The sequence below is a fragment of the Taeniopygia guttata genome, chromosome 27 (assembly GCF_048771995.1).
Source record: "Taeniopygia guttata chromosome 27, bTaeGut7.mat, whole genome shotgun sequence".
Classification (NCBI taxonomy): domain Eukaryota; kingdom Metazoa; phylum Chordata; class Aves; order Passeriformes; family Estrildidae; genus Taeniopygia; species Taeniopygia guttata.
The window spans coordinates 5,446,912-5,464,315 of NC_133052.1; the positions used below are offsets into that span (position 1 = coordinate 5,446,912).

General features: G+C 60.3%; 1 protein-coding gene across 2 annotated transcripts; it reads left to right on the top strand.

Annotated features, from left to right (window-relative positions):
• The first annotated feature begins 4,413 nt into the window (after positions 1-4,413).
• LOC100227464 (vasoactive intestinal polypeptide receptor 1-like) lies at positions 4,414-15,433 on the top strand. Of its 2 annotated transcripts, none has more exons than XM_072919081.1 (13): positions 4,414-4,761; positions 7,051-7,153; positions 9,509-9,616; positions 10,354-10,463; positions 11,261-11,358; positions 11,771-11,903; positions 12,544-12,697; positions 13,186-13,246; positions 13,508-13,574; positions 13,679-13,770; positions 13,967-14,096; positions 14,357-14,458; positions 14,536-15,433. In XM_072919081.1, exons 1-13 carry the CDS (start codon positions 4,705-4,707, stop codon positions 14,665-14,667), a joined length of 1,347 nt encoding a protein of 448 aa, XP_072775182.1. In that variant the 5' UTR covers positions 4,414-4,704; the 3' UTR covers positions 14,668-15,433. The 2 variants fall into 2 exon arrangements, with proteins under 2 accessions (XP_072775182.1, XP_030112312.3); XM_030256452.4 differs by having other exon boundaries at positions 4,418-4,761; positions 14,357-14,398; positions 14,575-15,433.
• The last annotated feature ends 1,971 nt before the right edge of the window (positions 15,434-17,404 follow it).

The window sequence follows — 17,404 nt, forward strand, 5'->3', positions numbered from 1 at the left end:
TAATTCATCCTGTAAGATTGAAAACTCCTCTCCATGGACAGAGATCACAGACAGTGTCTCTGGGGGCTCTGTCCAGGGGTGTTCCTGACCCCTGCCAGGGTCCCAGACCTGCCAGGGCAGCCAGAGGGAAGCCCTGGACTCCCACAGTGGGGCATCTCCCAACTCTGGCAACAATGAGCAGAGGCAGGGATGGGGGCAGGAGCACCGGGGAGGGGAGGAACCGAGCCCTGAGCTGCCCTGGAGGTGACAGCACATCCCTTGTGCCACTTCCCTTCCCGGGAGACAAGCGGGGCCAGAGAGATTCCCAAAGTGAGGAAACCCCGGCAGGATCAGCAGCCTTGCTCAAGCCTTGAGGGAGATGAAGAAACATTGAAGGTGAGGCAACACATCCCCCCACCCCTGCTGCCTCCCAGGGCCTCCCAAAACCAGTCCCAGACCAGTTCGTCACTGCACACGCGTGTCGGATCCCCAGCCTGCTTCAGGGGCTCCGTGTGGTGGAAAAGTCTCTCCTCCAACCCGTGCTTCCAAAGAAAGGCTCAGCAGTCTCTGCTGTTCGGTCTCAAGGCAGTTTATTGCAAGTTATCTAAAAGATTTTCTCCTTGAGCTGCTGTGGTTTGCTCACAGCTCAGGCAGAGGCACACACACACCCTGACATCCTCTCTGACTCCCGACTGTTTCTTCTCTCCCCCTCTGCCCAGGGCTGCTGCTGTCTTTTATATGGTACATTACATGTTACATGGGTACAGTTTGTCCCCAATGCCTATTACCTATATTAAATGGTGCTTTTCTATCTTTTATATGGTACATTACGTGTTACATGGGTACAGTTTTTCCCCAGTGCCTATTACCTATATTAAATGGTGCCTTTCTACTCTAAACCAATCTGTGAGTGCCAACATCACCAAGAACATGGAGGTGAGGAAGAAGAAAGAGGAGGAACAGGACCAGCCTACATTCCTCCATCTTAAAACCTCTGACCCCCATGTACAAAGTAAAAACCCCCCTGTACAAGTGCTAAAACCCCCCCTGTACAGCACTCAAAAATTCTTCCCTCTACTTTGTAACTACTACTATAATATCTAAACTTTTGTGACTCCTTGTTCCACCTGCAAGGTTGGTAAATCATTCCATGGCTCAAATCCAAAATCACAGCTGTTTTCAGCTGCCTGCCAGGGTGTAAAATGCCTCTGACCAGGGCCTGGAGCCTCCAAAAATGTCTGAGGGACGTTTTGAGTTCAAATAGACGGGGACAAACCCTGGCTGTGGAGTGGCAGAGTGGGAGCTGCTGTCCCCTGGGCTGTCCACCATCACGCTGTCACATTCAGGCACTCAGGACACACCTCTGGGGACGCTCTCTGTGTCTGGAACTGTGAATGGCTTTAAGCTCCTCATTTTGAACGATAACTACAAAAAATCCCCTTTCCCTTTCCAGGAGGTCTCAAGCTGCCAGTGCTTTGATCGTCATCGTCCCCAAGCTGTCACCCAGCCATCGAATTCCCCTTCCCAGACTTGCTCCTTCCAGGGAGGAAAAGCCCAGGCAGAGGCAGGGGGCCCGGGGCAGGGACCCCATCCGGCACATCCCCGGTGGGATGGAGGTGGCACAATCGGTGATCCCAGCCCTCCCCAAGGAGCCTTTGGCAGGTCCCCTCAGTGACTTCCTTTGCTCTGGAGCGGCAGAGTCGCCCCGAATCGCGGCGGGGTCGGTGGCAAGGGCCGGGGCAGCCTCTGGGGACATCCCCCGGGGCCTCGTTGGGGACACAACCACCGGCCCCCGCTCCCGGCCGTGCTGCCACACTGCAGCCGTGTGCCCAAGGCAAATCCTCCTGTCCTGTCCTGTCCCGTCCTGTCACCACTGCCACACGAATGGACATGGCCACCCCAAATGGGGCCCCTGGTGGGAGCGCAGCACGGGCTGGGTTTGGGGCTGGGATTTGCAATCCAGAAGTTTGTCCTTGTTTCTGTCCCTCTTGCTGCTGCTGAAGGGGACAAGGAGCCCAGGCCAGCAGGCCGGGCAGGTCACCCCCGCCGGGAGGAGGTCAGGCCACCAGCGCTGCCCCAAATCCTTCCTCTTCCCAGCTGTGGAGCAGCTCGGGAACGCGGGCTGGGAGCCCCCGAAGGACCCCGGGGCTCTCCATCCTCCTGGGAAAGGGGAGAGGGGCTCCCAGCCCCAGACACGCTCTCCCCATTTCCTCTGGCATCCCAACCAGCCCGGCCACCTCCCAGCCTGGGCACAGACAGCCACCAGACAGCACCAAACTGGCCTTGTGGGGACACCCGGGGCACCCGGAGCCACCCCCCACCCCAGAGCAGCCCCCTGGGGCCGTGCCAAGGGGCCGCGGGGTTCTTCCAGCAGGGACGGTTTAATCTGGGTTTAGGCTCCATCCCAAGTGTTGATGTTACGGCTGCTGGAAAATGAAATTATTAATTGGGGTGGTTCTGTTTCAGACGTTAATGACTGGCCTGGCCTCGGCAGCTTTGGTGTCAGCACCACCCCGGGCTCAGCCTTTGCTCCTCAGCACGGCCCGGGGCGCCCGGAGCTGTTGTGGAGCCACCTCTGCCACCCACGTCTCATTAGAGAACTTCCTCATGAAACCTCCCAAAACTGCGGCGGGGATCCCCAGAGACACCCCAAAACTGGGAATGAGACCCCTAAACCCCTCCCCTAATGTCGGAACTCCAAATGTCCCTCAGACATTTTTGGGTGTTCCGGGCCCAGGTCAGAAGCATTTCAGACCCTGGCAGGCAGCTGGAAACAGCTGTGATTTTGGGTTTGAGCCATGGAAGGATTTAACAGCTTTGCAGGAAGAACGAGAAGTCACAAAAGTTTAGATATTAGAGTAGAAGTAGTCACAAAGTAGAGGGTAGAAGAAATTTCCTCATAATCTCCCCAAAATTTGGGATGGGAACCCAAAAGTCTCCCCAATATTGGACATAGGACCCCTAAAGTCTTCTCAGAATTGGGAGTCCCATTATTAAAATAATTTAAATTGTGAGATTTGAGTCAAAATTCCCCTTGCTGATGGGGCTGGGGCTTTCCAGCAGAGAGAATTCTAGAAATGCATTTATTTTACATATCCCCAATACATATTAATATCGATTTAATCCATATTTATATATTTACAGATACATTTTTTTTTTTTTTCTGTAAGGGTAGCTCAGGTGATGCTTGGGGTCAGCAGAGCCACCCTGGGCCAGCGGAGCCACCCTGGGGACATCAGAGCCACTCTGGGGACAGCAGAGCCACCCTGGGGCTGCAGAGCCACCCTGGGGACAGCACAGCCACCCTGGGCCAGCAGAGCCACCCTGGGCCAGCACAGCCACCCTGGGGCCAGCAGAGCCACCCTGGGGCCAACAGAGCCACCCTGGGGACAGCAGAGCCACACTGGGGCTGCAGAGCCACCCTGGGGCCAGCAGAGCCACCCTGGGGCCAGCAGAGCCACCCTGGGGCCAGCAGAGCCTCCGGGGACAGCATAGCCACCCTGGGGACAGCAGAGTCACCCTGGGGACAGCAGAGTCACCCTGGGGACAGCAGAGCCACCCGGGCCAGCAGAGCCACCCTGGGCCAGCAGAGCCACCCTGGGCCAGCGGAGCCACCCTGGGGCTGCAGAGCCACCCTGGGGACAGCAGAGCCACCCTGGGGCTGCAGAGCCACCCTGGGGACAGCAGAGCCACCCTGGGGCCAGCAGAGCCACCCTGGGGTCAGCAGAGCCACCCTGGGGCCAGCACAGCCACCCTGGGGTCAGCAAAGCCACCCTGGGGCTGCAGAGCCACCCTGGGGACAGCAGAGCCACCCTGGGCCAGTGGAGCCACCCTGGGCCAGCAGAGCCACCCTGGGGACAGCGGAGCCACCCTGGGGACAGCGGAGCCACCCTGGGCCAGCAGAGCCCCCGGGGCTGCAGAGCCACCCTGGGGACAGCAGAGCCACCCTGGGGCCAGTAGAGCCCCCGGGGCTGCAGAGCCACCCTGGGGACAGCAGAGCCACCCTGGGGCCAGCAGAGCCACCCTGGGGACAGCAAAGCCACCCTGGGGACAGCGGAGCCACCCTGGGGCTGCAGAGCCACCCTGGGGACAGCAGAGCCACCCTGGGGACAGCAAAGCCACCCTGGGGCTGCAGAGCCACCCTGGGGCCAGCAGAGCCACCCTGGGGACATCAGAGCCACCCTGGGGCCAGCAGAGCCACCCTGGGCCAGCAGAGCCGCCCTGGGGCAGCAGAGCCCCCGGGGCAGGGCTGGGGGGAGCATCCCTGTCCCCACCGAGGGAGGTGACCCCCGGCACCCCCAGCCCGTCCCGGCTGTGCCCCCATTCCCGCAGCCTTTCTCCGGGGGTTTTCCAGCCCCGCGGCACCCGAGGAGCCGGGAGGGGCTCGGTGCCCGGCCGGGGGTCCCGAGGTGGTGCTGGGGGGCAGTGCCAGCCCGGGGTCCCTCCCGTGCCGCTCCATCCAGCCCAGCGCAGGGAGGAGCCTCCCGGTGCCGGATCCCCGGGCGGTGACATCCAGGCGGCGACAGGGACGGGGACAGGGACGGGGACAGCCACAGCGGGGACACGGGCAGGGACACCCGGGCGGGACCGAGAGCCGCGGCACGGAAGGATCCCGAGGGTCGGGGCAGGACGGGGCTGGGGGTGCTGGGGCACCCTCGGCTCGTGGGGGAGCTGGGCTGTCCCCAGACCCTCGGGGACAGAAGCGGGACCCCACTGGCTGCAGCCATGGGGCGGCCCTGGCCCCGCTCGCTGCTGCTCCTGCTGCTCCTCCCCACGTTTCAGGTGAGTGGCCCTGGGGACAACGCGGGGACAGGCGGGGGGCACCCCCTGTGCCAGCCACCTCCCACTGCTGGCAGGGGTGAAGGGTCCTCCTGCCCCAGGGTGGGGGTAGCACATCCCATCCCATCCCATCCCATCCCATCCCATCCCATCCCATCCCATCCCATCCCATCCCGTCCCGTCCCGTCCCGTCCCGTCCCATCCCATCCCATCCCGTCCCATCCCGTCCCGTCCCGTCCCGTCCCGTCCCGTCCCGTCCCGTCCCGTCCCGTCCCAGGGACAGCTGTGCGTGATCCCCATGCCAGGACAGGGCCATGGGAAGGGCTGGCACCAGATCCCTGTGGGAATGGGGGGCACTGGGGTGGTTGTGCTGCCAGAGAGGGTGAAACACCCCTGAGCTGCTCAGGCTGCTCTGGGGAAAGGGGAGGGAAAGGGAAAGGGGAAAGGGGGAAAAAGGAAAAAAGGGAAAAAGGGGAAGAAAGGGAAAAAAGGGGAAAAACGGAAAAAAGGGGAAGGGGAAGGGGAAGGGGAAGGGGAAGGGGAAGGGGAAGGGGAAGGGGAAGGGAAGGGGAAGGGGAAGGGGAAGGGAAGCTGGGCAGTGGGAGCACTGGAGGCTTGCAGGGTTTTAGGGACTGATGGCATCAGGTCCCTTCCAGCAGGGAAACTGAGGCACAGCAGGAATTCCCTGCCCTGCAGGTAGCTCAGAAGGGAGCCCTGCACATTCCTTGTTCCTGGGAACAGCATCCCGGCCATGCTGCCATAAATAACAAATCAAACCCGCAGCTCTGCAGCTAAAGAGGGGTGAGACAAACTCTCCTGCCCCATCCATGTCCTCCACCACTGGCAGGATGGAGAAGGAGAATTCCTGGGCCTTCCCAGTTCTGTGCCCAGAGCCATACCCAAAATGCCTTTTCCAGGCTGGAAATTCTCTTGAAATCTTGTGTTCAGCAGGAAAAGGAAACAAAACCTCCTGGGGGAGGTGAAGGGACCCTGAGGAGCAGCTGCATGGCCAGGACAAGGCAGGGCAGGGCTCAGCCCAGGGGTGTTCCAACATCCCACACTTCCCTCTTTTGGGAAGTTCTGGGATCCGCCCTCATCCCTCTGATTCTCCAGCTTTTACATCTCTGGCCCCTCACCTAAAACAATCACAACCCAACCCCAGGTTTGGGACCCAGATCCCTGTCCCAGACAGCCCCGAACCTGAACACTGCAGGGACACCTGGGAATGGGCACCTGGGAATGGGCACGGACACCTGGGAATGGGCAGGGATACCTGGGAATGGGCATGGACACCTGGGAATGGGCACAGACACCTGGGAATGGGCACGGACACCTGGGAATGGGCACAGACACCTGGGAATGGGCATGGACACCTGGGAATGGGCACAGACACCTGGGAATGGGCATGGACACCTGGGAATGGGCACAGACACCTGGGAATGGGCAGGGATACCTGGGAATGGGCATGGACACCTGGGAATGGGCACCTGGGAATGGGCACGGACACCTGGGAATGGGCATGGACACCTGGGAATGGGCACAGACACCTGGGAATGGGCAGGGATACCTGGGAACGGGCAGGGATACCTGGGAACGGGCATGGACACCTGGGAATGGGCACAGACATCTGGGAATGGGCAGGAACACCTGGGAATGGGGACAGACACCTGGGAATGGGGACAGACACCTGGGAATGGGCATGGACACCTGGGAACGGGCACAGACACCTGGGAATGGGCAGGGACACCTGGGAATGGGCAGGAACACCTGGGAATGGGGACAGACACCTGGGAATGGGCAGGGACACCTGGGAATGGGCAGGAACACCTGGGAATGGGGACAGACACCTGGGAATGGGCAGGGATACCTGGGAATGGGCATGGACACCTGGGAATGGGCACGGATACCTGGGAATGGGCAGGCAGAGTTCCTGGCCTGCTCCCAGTTCCAGCCTCAGTTTCTCAGTTCTCCAGCTGGGAGCTGAGGAGGCAAATCCCAAAGGAGGGATTCCCAGACAATCCAATCCCTGCAGCCACCACATCTCAGACATCTTTGGGACCTGGACATTCTCCCTGGTGTTCCATCAGCTCTGCTGGCAAAGGCCAGAGCTGGGAATGTGGGGTTGCTCTGCCACATCCCACTGGGCTAGTGGGAGGTGTCTGTGCCCATGGCAGGGGGGCACCGGGGTGGGTTTGAGGCCCCTTCCAACCCAGCTCCATGACTCCATTTCCACAACTCCATGAAGCCAATTCCACAATTCCATGCTTCTCCTGCCTGTTTCCTCTCCCCAAGGTGCAGGGGACTCATCCCGACTGCTCCGTGGTTCTCCACTTCCAGAAGCGAGAGGCGGAATGTCTGCAGAGGATGCGGAGCGAGGGGCACAGCCCAGGGCAGGGTGAGCCCGGGCTCAGCTCCCTTGGGAGCAGGGAGAAATTCCTCAGGGGTCCCGGCAGGTGACCCATGGTAGGGGATTGCCGAGCACGCGTGGATTTGGGATTTCCAGGGAAATGGAGAGCAGCACCAAGGCAAAGGTCAAGGAGAATCCCTGGAGAGCCCCAAAAATGCTGTTGGGATGGGATAGAGGGGATTGAGGGACACAAACAACAGCCAGAACCCAGCCCTGGTGGATTTAGAGAATCATGGAATGGTTGGGATCGGGAGGGACCTTAAACCCACCCAGTGCCACCCCTGCCATGGCAGGGACACCTCCCACTGTCCCAGGCTGCTCCAAGCCCTGTCCAGCCTGGCCTTGGGCACTGCCAGGGCTCCAGGGGCACCACAGCTGCTCTGGGCACCCTGTGCCAGGGCCTGCCCACCCTGACAGGGAGCAATTCCCAATTCCCAATCTCCCATCCATCCCTGCCCTCTGGCAGTGGGAGCCATTCCCTGGGTCCTGTCCCTCCATCCCTTGTCCCCAGTCCCTCTCCAGCTCTCCTGGAGCCCCTTTGGGTCCTGCAGGGGCTCTGAGCTCTCCCTGCAGCCTTCTCACCACCCCAGGGAGGGATTCATGGAATATGGCAGTGCTAGATTGGTCCGTGCCCCTGGCAGTGTCCCCTTCATCCCCTTGTACCAATGCCAGGGTCACTCCGTGGTGTCACCATCTCACATCTGCTCCCCTTCCTAATTCAGTAAATTTTACTGCCAAACATTTTTTGATCAACTCAATTTCCCCATATCTGGGATTTTAAACAAATTAACTGGTTGAAAAAAAACAATTTTCAAGTGCTGCTTTTAGACATCATTTTTAAAATTGCAACTCAGTTTCCATCCAAAAGTGGAATGGCCCAAATCCCAGGCAAAAATTGTCACCTGGAGAATAAGGAATGCATAATTCCAGGGGTTTCATCTCATAGCAGTGGAAAAATTAAGCAATAAATGCATATGGAGGTGCATAAATGCTTAAGTAACTCTGCAGAGATGTCATTTATCCTTCAGCTTAGCAGGGAAAAACCAAATTGATTGGAAAAGTTCCACTTTGCAACCTGAATTGTGCCAGCCAAGGGGAAGGAATCTCATGGCAGGAAAATATCTGAGAAGTGGGAATGCATAATTAAAATCTGGATTTAATCCTGGGTTCCTGCTGCCCCCGTCCATCTGAGCTGCATTCATCCCTTTCCCTGCATGCACCAGCGTGGGGAGCGTGACTCCAGGACAGGCTCAGATCCCATGGACAGGCTGGGAGGGCTCTGGGATCTCCTTATTCCTGCCCAATCTCCCACCCAGCCCTGCCCTCCGGCAGTGGGAGCCATTCGCTGGGTCCTGTCCCTCCATCCCTGGAGCTTTTCCTCTCCAGGTGAGCACCCCCAGCTCTCCCAGCCTCTCCTCTTCCATTCCTTGCACCATTTCTGTGACATCCTCTGGACTGTGGGGGCTACAGATTCCAGAGGAGTCCCTGGAGAGGCTCCAAAGGCTCTTTTGGATCCAGGCTGGCAGAGCTGGGGGTGCTCACCTGGAGAGGAGAAGCTCCAGGGAGAGTTCAGAGCCCCTTGCAGGACCCAAAGGGGCTCCAGGAGAGCTGGAGAGGGACTGGGGACAAGGGATGGAGGGACAGGACACAGGGAATGGCTCCCACTGCCAGAGGGCAGGGATGGGTGGGATATTGGAATTAGGAATTGTTCCCTGTCAGGGTGGGCAGTCCCTGGCACAGGTGCCCAGAGCAGCTGTGGTGCCCCTGGAGCCCTGGCAGTGCCCAAGGCCAGGCTGGACAGGGCTGGGAGCAGCCTGGGACAGTGGGAGGTGTCCCTGCCATGGCAGGGGTGGCACTGGGTGGGCTTTGGGGTCCCTTTCACCCAAACCATTCCAGGATTCCCTGCTCCCACAACCCCAAGAAATGAAGTGACTGCTCCCAGTGCTGATCCCAATTCTGTGCTCACCTCCCTGATCCTCCAGAGCAAAAGCCAAACCCCACTTTGGCATCGTGGATGCAAATCCCTCCCTGCCAGGACTGACACCCCCAGGCTGAAATCGGGGAATTCATCAGACCTGTCCAGTTCCACATTCCCTGGCTGGGAAAGGACATGGCTCCATGAATAATGTGCATCTGCAGGGTTAATGATGGAGCTGTGCTGGGACAGGAGCTGGCCTGGAAGGGGATGTCCTTGTCCCATCCTGGGCTGCTGCATCACAAATTCCCCCAGCCTCGAGTCTGGGAAATTGGAGAATGATTTAAACAGGGATTCAGCGCTGGATAGGGAAGCAAAAGTGGTTTAAGTTGGTGACTCGCAGCAAGCCTTGCATGATTTCCTCCCAGGCTGCCCGACCGAGTGGGACGGGGTCAGCTGCTGGCCCGCCCTGCCCCCTGGCCAGTCCCGAGGTGTCGCCTGTCCCGAGATCCTGAACGTCTTCAACAAGTCCAAAGGTCTGAATCCAGCTGGGATCGCTCATCCCGCGGAGCCCCCACAGCGCTTCCCTCCCATCCCACAGCTCCTGCCCCCCTAACTAATGTCCTCGGGGTCATCCGCGCTCCGCAGGGACGGGGACAGCAGAGATTCATCCTGTCATCCCTCTCTGGGCGGAGCTCTTGGTGTCCCCATCCTCCGCCCTGGTGACACCAGGACAGTCCACTTGGTCCTCCTTTCCCACACACCAGCCCAGTGATCCCGAGCTGCCTCCGTCTTTCCTGGAGGGTGGGAAGGAGAGATCCCACCCAGAACATTCCATCACTTCCCCGGACAGGAGTAATTTGGGAAATGTTTGCTTTGGGGCAGGAACAGCTCGGGAGAGGCTCGATGGAGCCCTCACAGGATGAGTGAGCACTTGAATAACCTTAATTCTTAATTCCCAATTCCTTTCTGCTGGAGGGATCTGGGCTTGCTTTCACACCCTGTCCAAAGTTTTCCTGACAGCTCCAGGCACGGGGCCAGAGGGGGCAATGGGATCCAGAAAGGATGGGGTAGCAGTGGGATTTGGGATGGAGGGATGGGGTCTGGGAGGGAAGGGCAGTGATAGGATCCAGAAGGAGGAATGGAGTCTGGGAGGGACGGGACAGCCCATGGGTACCACACTGCTGTCCCTGTCTGTTCCAGGCCAGGCGTTTCGGGGGTGCCATCAGAGGTGACACCTGTGGCCCCCCTGAGGTCCCTCTTTGTCCTGCAGGGCTGATCCAGAGGAATTGCACTGAGTGGGGCTGGAGCCCCCCCAGCCCCCCCTACCACAGTGCCTGCCAGCTGGAGACCCTTGGCAGCAACAATGACACCGAGGCCAAGGCACGTGGGACCCCTGGGACTGTGCGGAACTGTCCCCATGTCTCCATGTCCCTGTGTCCCTGTGTTACCCTATCCCTATGTCCACATGTCCCTATGGTCCCATGGCCCCATGCCCCCCTGGCCCCATGTCCCCATGCCCCACTGGCCCCATGGCCCCATGCCCCTGTGTCCCCGTGCCTCCATGTCCCTGTGTCCCCCTGGCCCCATGTCCCCATGTCCCCATGCCCCCCTGGCCCCATTCCCCCTTGGCCCCATGCCCCCTGGCCCCATGCCCCCCTGGCCCCATGTCCCCATGCCCCCTGGCCCCATGTCCCCTGGCCCCATGCCCCCCTGGCCCCATGGCCCCATGCCCCCTTGGCCCCATGTCCCCATGTCCCCATGCCCCCCTGGTCCCATGGCCCCATGTCCCCATGTCCCCATGGCCCCATGTCCCCATGGCCCTATGTCCCCATGGCCCCATGTCCCCATGTCCCCCTGGCCCCATGTCCCCATGTCCCCATGATCCCATGGCCCCCTGGCCCCATGGCCCCATGCCCCCATGTTCCTATGTCCCCCTGGCCCCATGTCCCCATGACCCCATGGCCCCATGTCCCCCTGGCCCCATGTCCCCATGACCCCATGGCCCCATGTCCCCCTGGCCCCATGCCCCCCTGGCCCCATGGCCCCACACTGCCCACTGGGCAAAGAACCATGGAGATGCTCCCAGGTTACCCCATTGCCTCCCGGTGTCCCTGCCTGTCCCACACCAGCACTTCCCAGTCCCTGTGCCCTCACTCCACTGGTGCTGTCCCTTCCAGAGAGGCCAGTTTGTCACCATAAAGGTGCTCTACACCTGTGGCTACTCCACGTCGCTGGCAGCGCTGCTCCTGGCCATCGGCATCTTCTGCTGCTTCAGGTAGGGCTGGGAGCTGCTCCAGCTCCAGGGGCTGGAGGGACAAGGGATAATTCCCGCAGGAACGGCTGCCTCCAGCCTGGCCCCTCCTGGAGCAGCCAGGACCCATGCCAGCCAGCAGGAAAACTGGGAAGGCAGGAGAGGAATGGCACCATTGTCTTTCCCTGGTGGCCCTCACGAGCTCTGGTTTTGCAGATGTCCCTGTGCTGCAGGTTTGGGCTCTCCAGAGCTTTCTGGGATGTTCCCTTGTCCTTGAGCAGCTCCAAGCACAGCACAACCCTGGTCCTCCTGATTTCAGAGTTGGGAAGCTTCTCAAGGGGCTTTGAGACCATCACCAGCAGCGATCCCTGGGAAGGGGACACCAAAGCACCTCCTATGGCCCTGTTCCGGCCCAGCCCATCTTTCCCTCCTGCAGGAAGTTGCACTGCACCAGGAATTCCATCCACATCCACTTCTTCACCTCCTTCATCCTGCGGGGCACGGCCGTGTTCATCAAGGACCGCGTCCTCTTCTCGGACGAGTCCATCGACCACTGCACAATGTCCACGGTAAATCCCAAACCCCAGCCCGGAGCAGGCAGGGAGAGCAGCAGGGGCTCCTTGGGAAGGGGCTGCTGGGACCCTGGGGGGATTTATCACTGCAGAGAGGAGAGAGAGAGGCTGTGGGATGGAGGAAATTCTGTCCTGGGTGGCCCTGGGGAGGTTCAGCATTTCAGGGCAAAAGTTCTGTCCTCAAAACTGCCACTGGCCTCAGGCTGGGTGTCCCCAGTGGTGTCCCCAGTGGGGCTAAAGCTCAGCACAGCCCACCAGCACCAGGTACTGCTCAGATCTGAGGTTTTCATTCCAATCAGGAACCCCTGAGTGCAGATACAACGCTGAGAACACCACACAGGACCTGCCTTTCACAGAGAACTTGCTCGGGCTTGAGACACAACCACAGGGCTTTTAAAGATCCTGCAAAATCAGCCCGTGTTCACCTGCTGTGGGGCACAGGCAGAGCAGAACCTGGTGCAGGTGATGGGAGGGGGTGGGACAGAGTCCCTGGGGCTGCACTGGAAGGTCATCACTGGAAGGTCATCACTGGAAGGTCATCACACGTGTCCCAAGAGGGTGGACGGGAGGGTGACCATCGCCTGTGCCCCAGGACAGGGTGTGCTGCACCCTGAGCCATCCCCTCCTCCCCTGGCAGGTGACCTGCAAAGCAGCCATCGCCTTCTTCCAGTACTCGGTGCTGGCCAACTTCTACTGGCTGCTGGTGGAGGGGCTGTACCTGCAGACGCTGCTGCTGCTCACCTTCACCTGCGACAGGAGCTACACCTGGGGCTATGTCCTCGTCGGCTGGGGTGAGCCCGGGCACAGCCCGCACGTCCCCGCAAATCCCGGGCAGGAACCACCTGGGAACGGCCTGATCTGAAACCCATCTGGCCAGAGGTCCCCAGGGCTGCTCCCAGCATATCCCCACCCCAGCATCTCCTGCACGCCCTTGGTGGGCACCCTGCTCCTGCCAGGCCCCAGAGCTGCTGGGGAAGCGTGGCCTGACCAGGACAGGTCCTCCCTTCTTCCCACACCCACCTGGAGCTGGGAACACCCATCCCAGGTGCCTGGGTGTGATGGAAGAGCGTGGGGGCAGGAGAGTGGCCAGGAGGTGACACAGACACAGCACCATCAGTGGGCACCATTTCCTTCTCCTGGAGAAGGTGGGAAAGTTGTCACCTTCCTGCCACATCCAGAACTGAGCTAGACACGTTTCTGGGGACAAGGGACCGAGGGTGTCACAGGGGCTTCCCAGAGCGCCAGAGGGACCATGGTTGTGTGTGTCCTGTCCTTGCAGGCGTCCCCATGGTCACAGTCGTGGTGTGGGTGCTCACCAGGCTCCAGTATGACAACCATGGGTAAGAGCAGCGGTCCCTTGGCCTTGCCCAGGCCACCTCAGCCCCGTGTCCCAGTCCAAGTGCTGGGAAATGAACCTTTGGCATGGGAGGCTCAGGAGGGGAGGACGGGGCCAGCACTTTATTTAAATGTTGCTTCTGCTTTCTGGGGGATCCTGTGGCAAGAGGGGTGCAAAGGGGTCAGGGGCCTGGCCAAAGAAATGGCAGGGGGACATCAGGGCCACACGGGTCCAGTGGGTGCCAGAGCCATCTCCTGTCCTGTAGGTGCTGGGATGACTACTCCAGCCTGTACTGGTGGGTGATCAAGGCTCCCATCCTCCTGGCCATATTTGTGAGTGTGTCCCCTGAGAGTCCCAGCCCAGAGCCAGGGTCTCACACGGCCAGGGGACCTGGCCAGGGGCTGTGCAGAGCCTGAGACGTGGCCTTCTGGGACAGGTGAACTTCCTCATCTTCCTCAACGTCACCAGGATGTTGGCACAGAAGATCCGGTGCCCGGACCTCAGCAGAACCCACAAGCAGCAGTACCTGTAAGGGCACAGGGCTGTGCCCACCCTGGGGTCTGGGGTCCCGGGGCAGAGGGACCCTCCTTGGAGGAGCACAGAGCACAGTGCTGGAGCCTCCAAGACCTGCCTTTCACAGAGAACTTGCTCGGGCTTAAGACCAAGGTTTTGGGGAGGTCTCACGGGGCAGCAGGAGCACCCAGACCCCCCTAACTCTCCACAGGAGGTTGACCAAGTCCACGCTGCTGCTCATCCCCCTCTTCGGGGTGCACTACGTGGTGTTCGCGCTCTTCCCCGAGCACGTGGGCGTGGACGCCCGGCTCTACTTCGAGCTGGTGCTCGGCTCCTACCAGGTGAGATGGGTGGGGAAAGGCCCCCTGACCCCACCCCAAATCACACCAGGAGCCCTGGAATGTGGGGCTCCGGCCTCTTTTGGGAGAGGGTGCCCCCAGACACCTGGGGCAGGGCACAAGGGTTGGGCCTGGAGAACCTGACACTGATTTCCTCTGTGGTGGGTCAGAGGTGTGGGAGGAGGTAAAGGCAGGGAGAAGATGAGCACAGAGGGGTCCAGCCCCTTCCTCTGGGTGAAAATTGTTCTGCCTGTCCTCTCCAGGGCTTCCTGGTGGCTCTGCTCTACTGTTTCCTCAACGGGGAGGTGAGTGTGTGTCCCCACCACAACCCCGGGCACCACAGTGGGCGCAGGGACACCCCGAGGGTGCCCCAAAGCCAGAGGTGGGCAGGGACAGTTCCCCCCTCCTTGCCCCCCATTCCCATCTGCTGGGAGCTGCTCAGTGCCCCTCGGTGCCAGCACCACCCACGGTGTGGCTGCAGGTCCAGGCTGAGATCAGGAGGAACTGGGGCACGTGGCAAAGGTCCATGGAGAGCAATGTCTTCAACCTGGCCACCCAGGACTTCTCAGCGTGACCAGGACAGCGCTCCTGGAGTGGTGCTGCTGGAGGAGCAACTCCATGGCTGCGGCCCCAGAAAGACCCAAACTCTCCTGATTTTGGGGGTTCTGGGTCTGACACCCTCAGAGGGTGTTGGGAGCAACCAGAAATACCCAGCCCCTCCCGATTTTGGGGGTTCTGGGTCTGACACCCTCAGAGGATGGTGGGAACAACCATGGGAGATGCTCTGCCTGCTCCCTGCTGGTGGATCTTGCACCCTGTGGTAGCACCTCAGCCCTGGAGTCTCACTCCTCACTGAGAAACAGGCAAAGAGAAGGGAAGTTCTCCACTTTTATGCCTGAAATTGGGAAGGAAACACAAAAATTCCTTCGCCCAAGGACAGCTGGTGGGTTTTGTTTGCACTGAAGGAGAAGGGGCAGCACTGATACTGAAGGGATTCACTGATGGATGTTTTCCCTTTCCTTGGTTTAGAAAATCATTTCCCTTCTGGGAAGATTCCTAAACACAGCCAGGAGCCCCCCTGGGGTGGGGGAAGGATACAGAGAGAGGCAAAACCCCACACCTCCACAAGAGATCCCAAATGGCCTCCAGACCCAGTTCCTCCCCAGTTCCCAAAATGCTTCCGTTTCCCCATCTGGGTTGATTGAACTGGGGGTGTTCCCTTGCTAGGAGAGTTCTCCCAGACCTTTGCTCTGAGGATTGGGACTCACCTGGCTTCCCTGGGGGGGTCTTTTTCCAGGGATAGGAAGGGTTTTGCCAATAAAATCTCATTCTCAAGTGCAGCCTCACTTCTCAGAGGGTTGGTTTGTTCCACAAACCCAGAGAATTTGGGACTGGGGGTGCTGCAGGATGAAAACCCTGCCCATGATGGAATGCCTGGAAGTACCTCCCAGGCAATCTCTGCTTTTCCCCCGCCTGGTGAAGCTCACAGAGAGGAAATGGAGGAGGAGGGTGAGGAAGAGCTCAAGGTGGGGGCACCACGAGCTGTCCCAGAGGTCCTGGGGGGCCCTGCCCCCTCTGGGTCACAGCTGTCCCCACCACCCCACAGTCTGTTCCACCATGAACATCCTTCATCCCCCCAGACTGAGCTCCTGCCCTGGCAAATGGTGCCTCCAGGAGTGAGAGAGGCCCCAGATGCCCTTTTGCCAAACTTCCTGTCCTCTCCCATGCTCCTGAGACCGGAGCCACCCGATCCCAGCCCCGCTTCTCACTCTGCCTGGGTTGTCATTTCTCTGTGGTGCCACATGTCCTTCCCTAAATAAACCCCACTTGCTGGCCCCTGTCCAGACTGCAGGATCTCCAGAGATCCCATCTGGGAGGGCACTGAGAGGAAACAGAGCCCCAGAGCTGATTTGAGGTGAGATGGGAGATATTCCAATAAAAACCCCTCTGGAGCCAGCACATCCCGAAGGATGAGGAACCCTCCAGAGGAGCTCAGGAGCTGTTAAATAAATCCCTGTCTGCAGCCAGGAAGGGACCAGAGGTGATAGAATCCCTCTCCATCATTAGTGAGGATGGGATGATTGCAGGGATGAGACAGGAGCAGATTGAGCAGGACTGGGGATGCTCAGGGAACGCCTGTTTCCAGAAAACTATGAAAAACCCTGGAATTGCAGTTTCATCTGCAGATGGCATTTTGAGGTGATAAATGACCCCAAATTACCCTCTGGGGTTTGCTGGGCTTTGAACCCCATGGGTCTTTGAAGCCCCTGCAGGACAGGAGCCCAGTGTGGGTCCAGGAGGGGACTGGGAATCACCCTCAGCCCGAAGGAAAGGTTTTCCAAAAGCTCCCAGCATGGACCCTGCCCTGCAGCTGCTAAAGATCATGGAAAGGGTTCTTAAAGTGTTGAAAGAGACCTTAAAGCTCATGGGCAGGGACACCTCCCACTGTCCCAGGCTGCTCCAAGCCCCTTCCAACCTGGCCTCGGGCATTGCCAGGGATCCAGGGGCACCACAGCTGCTCTGGGCACCCTGTGCCAGGGCCTGCCCACCCTTGCAGGGAGGGATTTCTTGCGAAGATCCTCACGCTCTCAGGGATTTTTCCCACCCTGGACGATCCTGAGGCTGTGTTCGGGGGTTCTGGCTCTAATACCCGCATCCTCCCCCAGCACGGCCGCAGTGCCGCAGCCTGGCACGCCGCTCACCCAGCGTGTCCCCGCGGTGCCGTGTGTCCCCGCAGGCCCGGGGGTGTCCGGGCACGGGGGACTTTAGCCCGGAGCCGGAGGGTGGCACTGCGGCCCCTCGGCAGCGCTGGAGCGCGGCGTGCCCGCGGGGCCAGCGGGGCACCCCGGGCTGGCAGCGGCCGCTCCGAGAGCCCCAGCCAGGGAGGAAAGGGTCACCCTGCTCGGGCACGGAGCCGGGACAGCCCGGGACAGCCCGGGCAGGTGCGGGTTAACCCGCGGCGGGACGGGAGCGGGCCGAGCTGGGGCGCGGTGCCTGCGGTGCTGCCCGTGCCCGCCCTCCCCGACCTCCGGACCTGCCACCTGGGCACAGAGGGTGCCCTGGGCTTCCACCCGCTCCTTCAGCCCGCTCCGGGGTGCTCCCGGCTCTGCAGCTCGGGGAATTGGCCCTGCCCGGGTCCCCCTTCCTTCCCCTGCCTGCGCGGGGAGCGGCAGAGCCCCGGGGACACGGCAGGGACAGCGCTGGCACTGAGAGCTGGACAGGGAATGGGGACAACAGGACACAGGGAATGGCTCCCACTGCCAGGGGGCAGGGATGGATATTGGGAATTAGGAATTGTTCCCTGGCAGGGT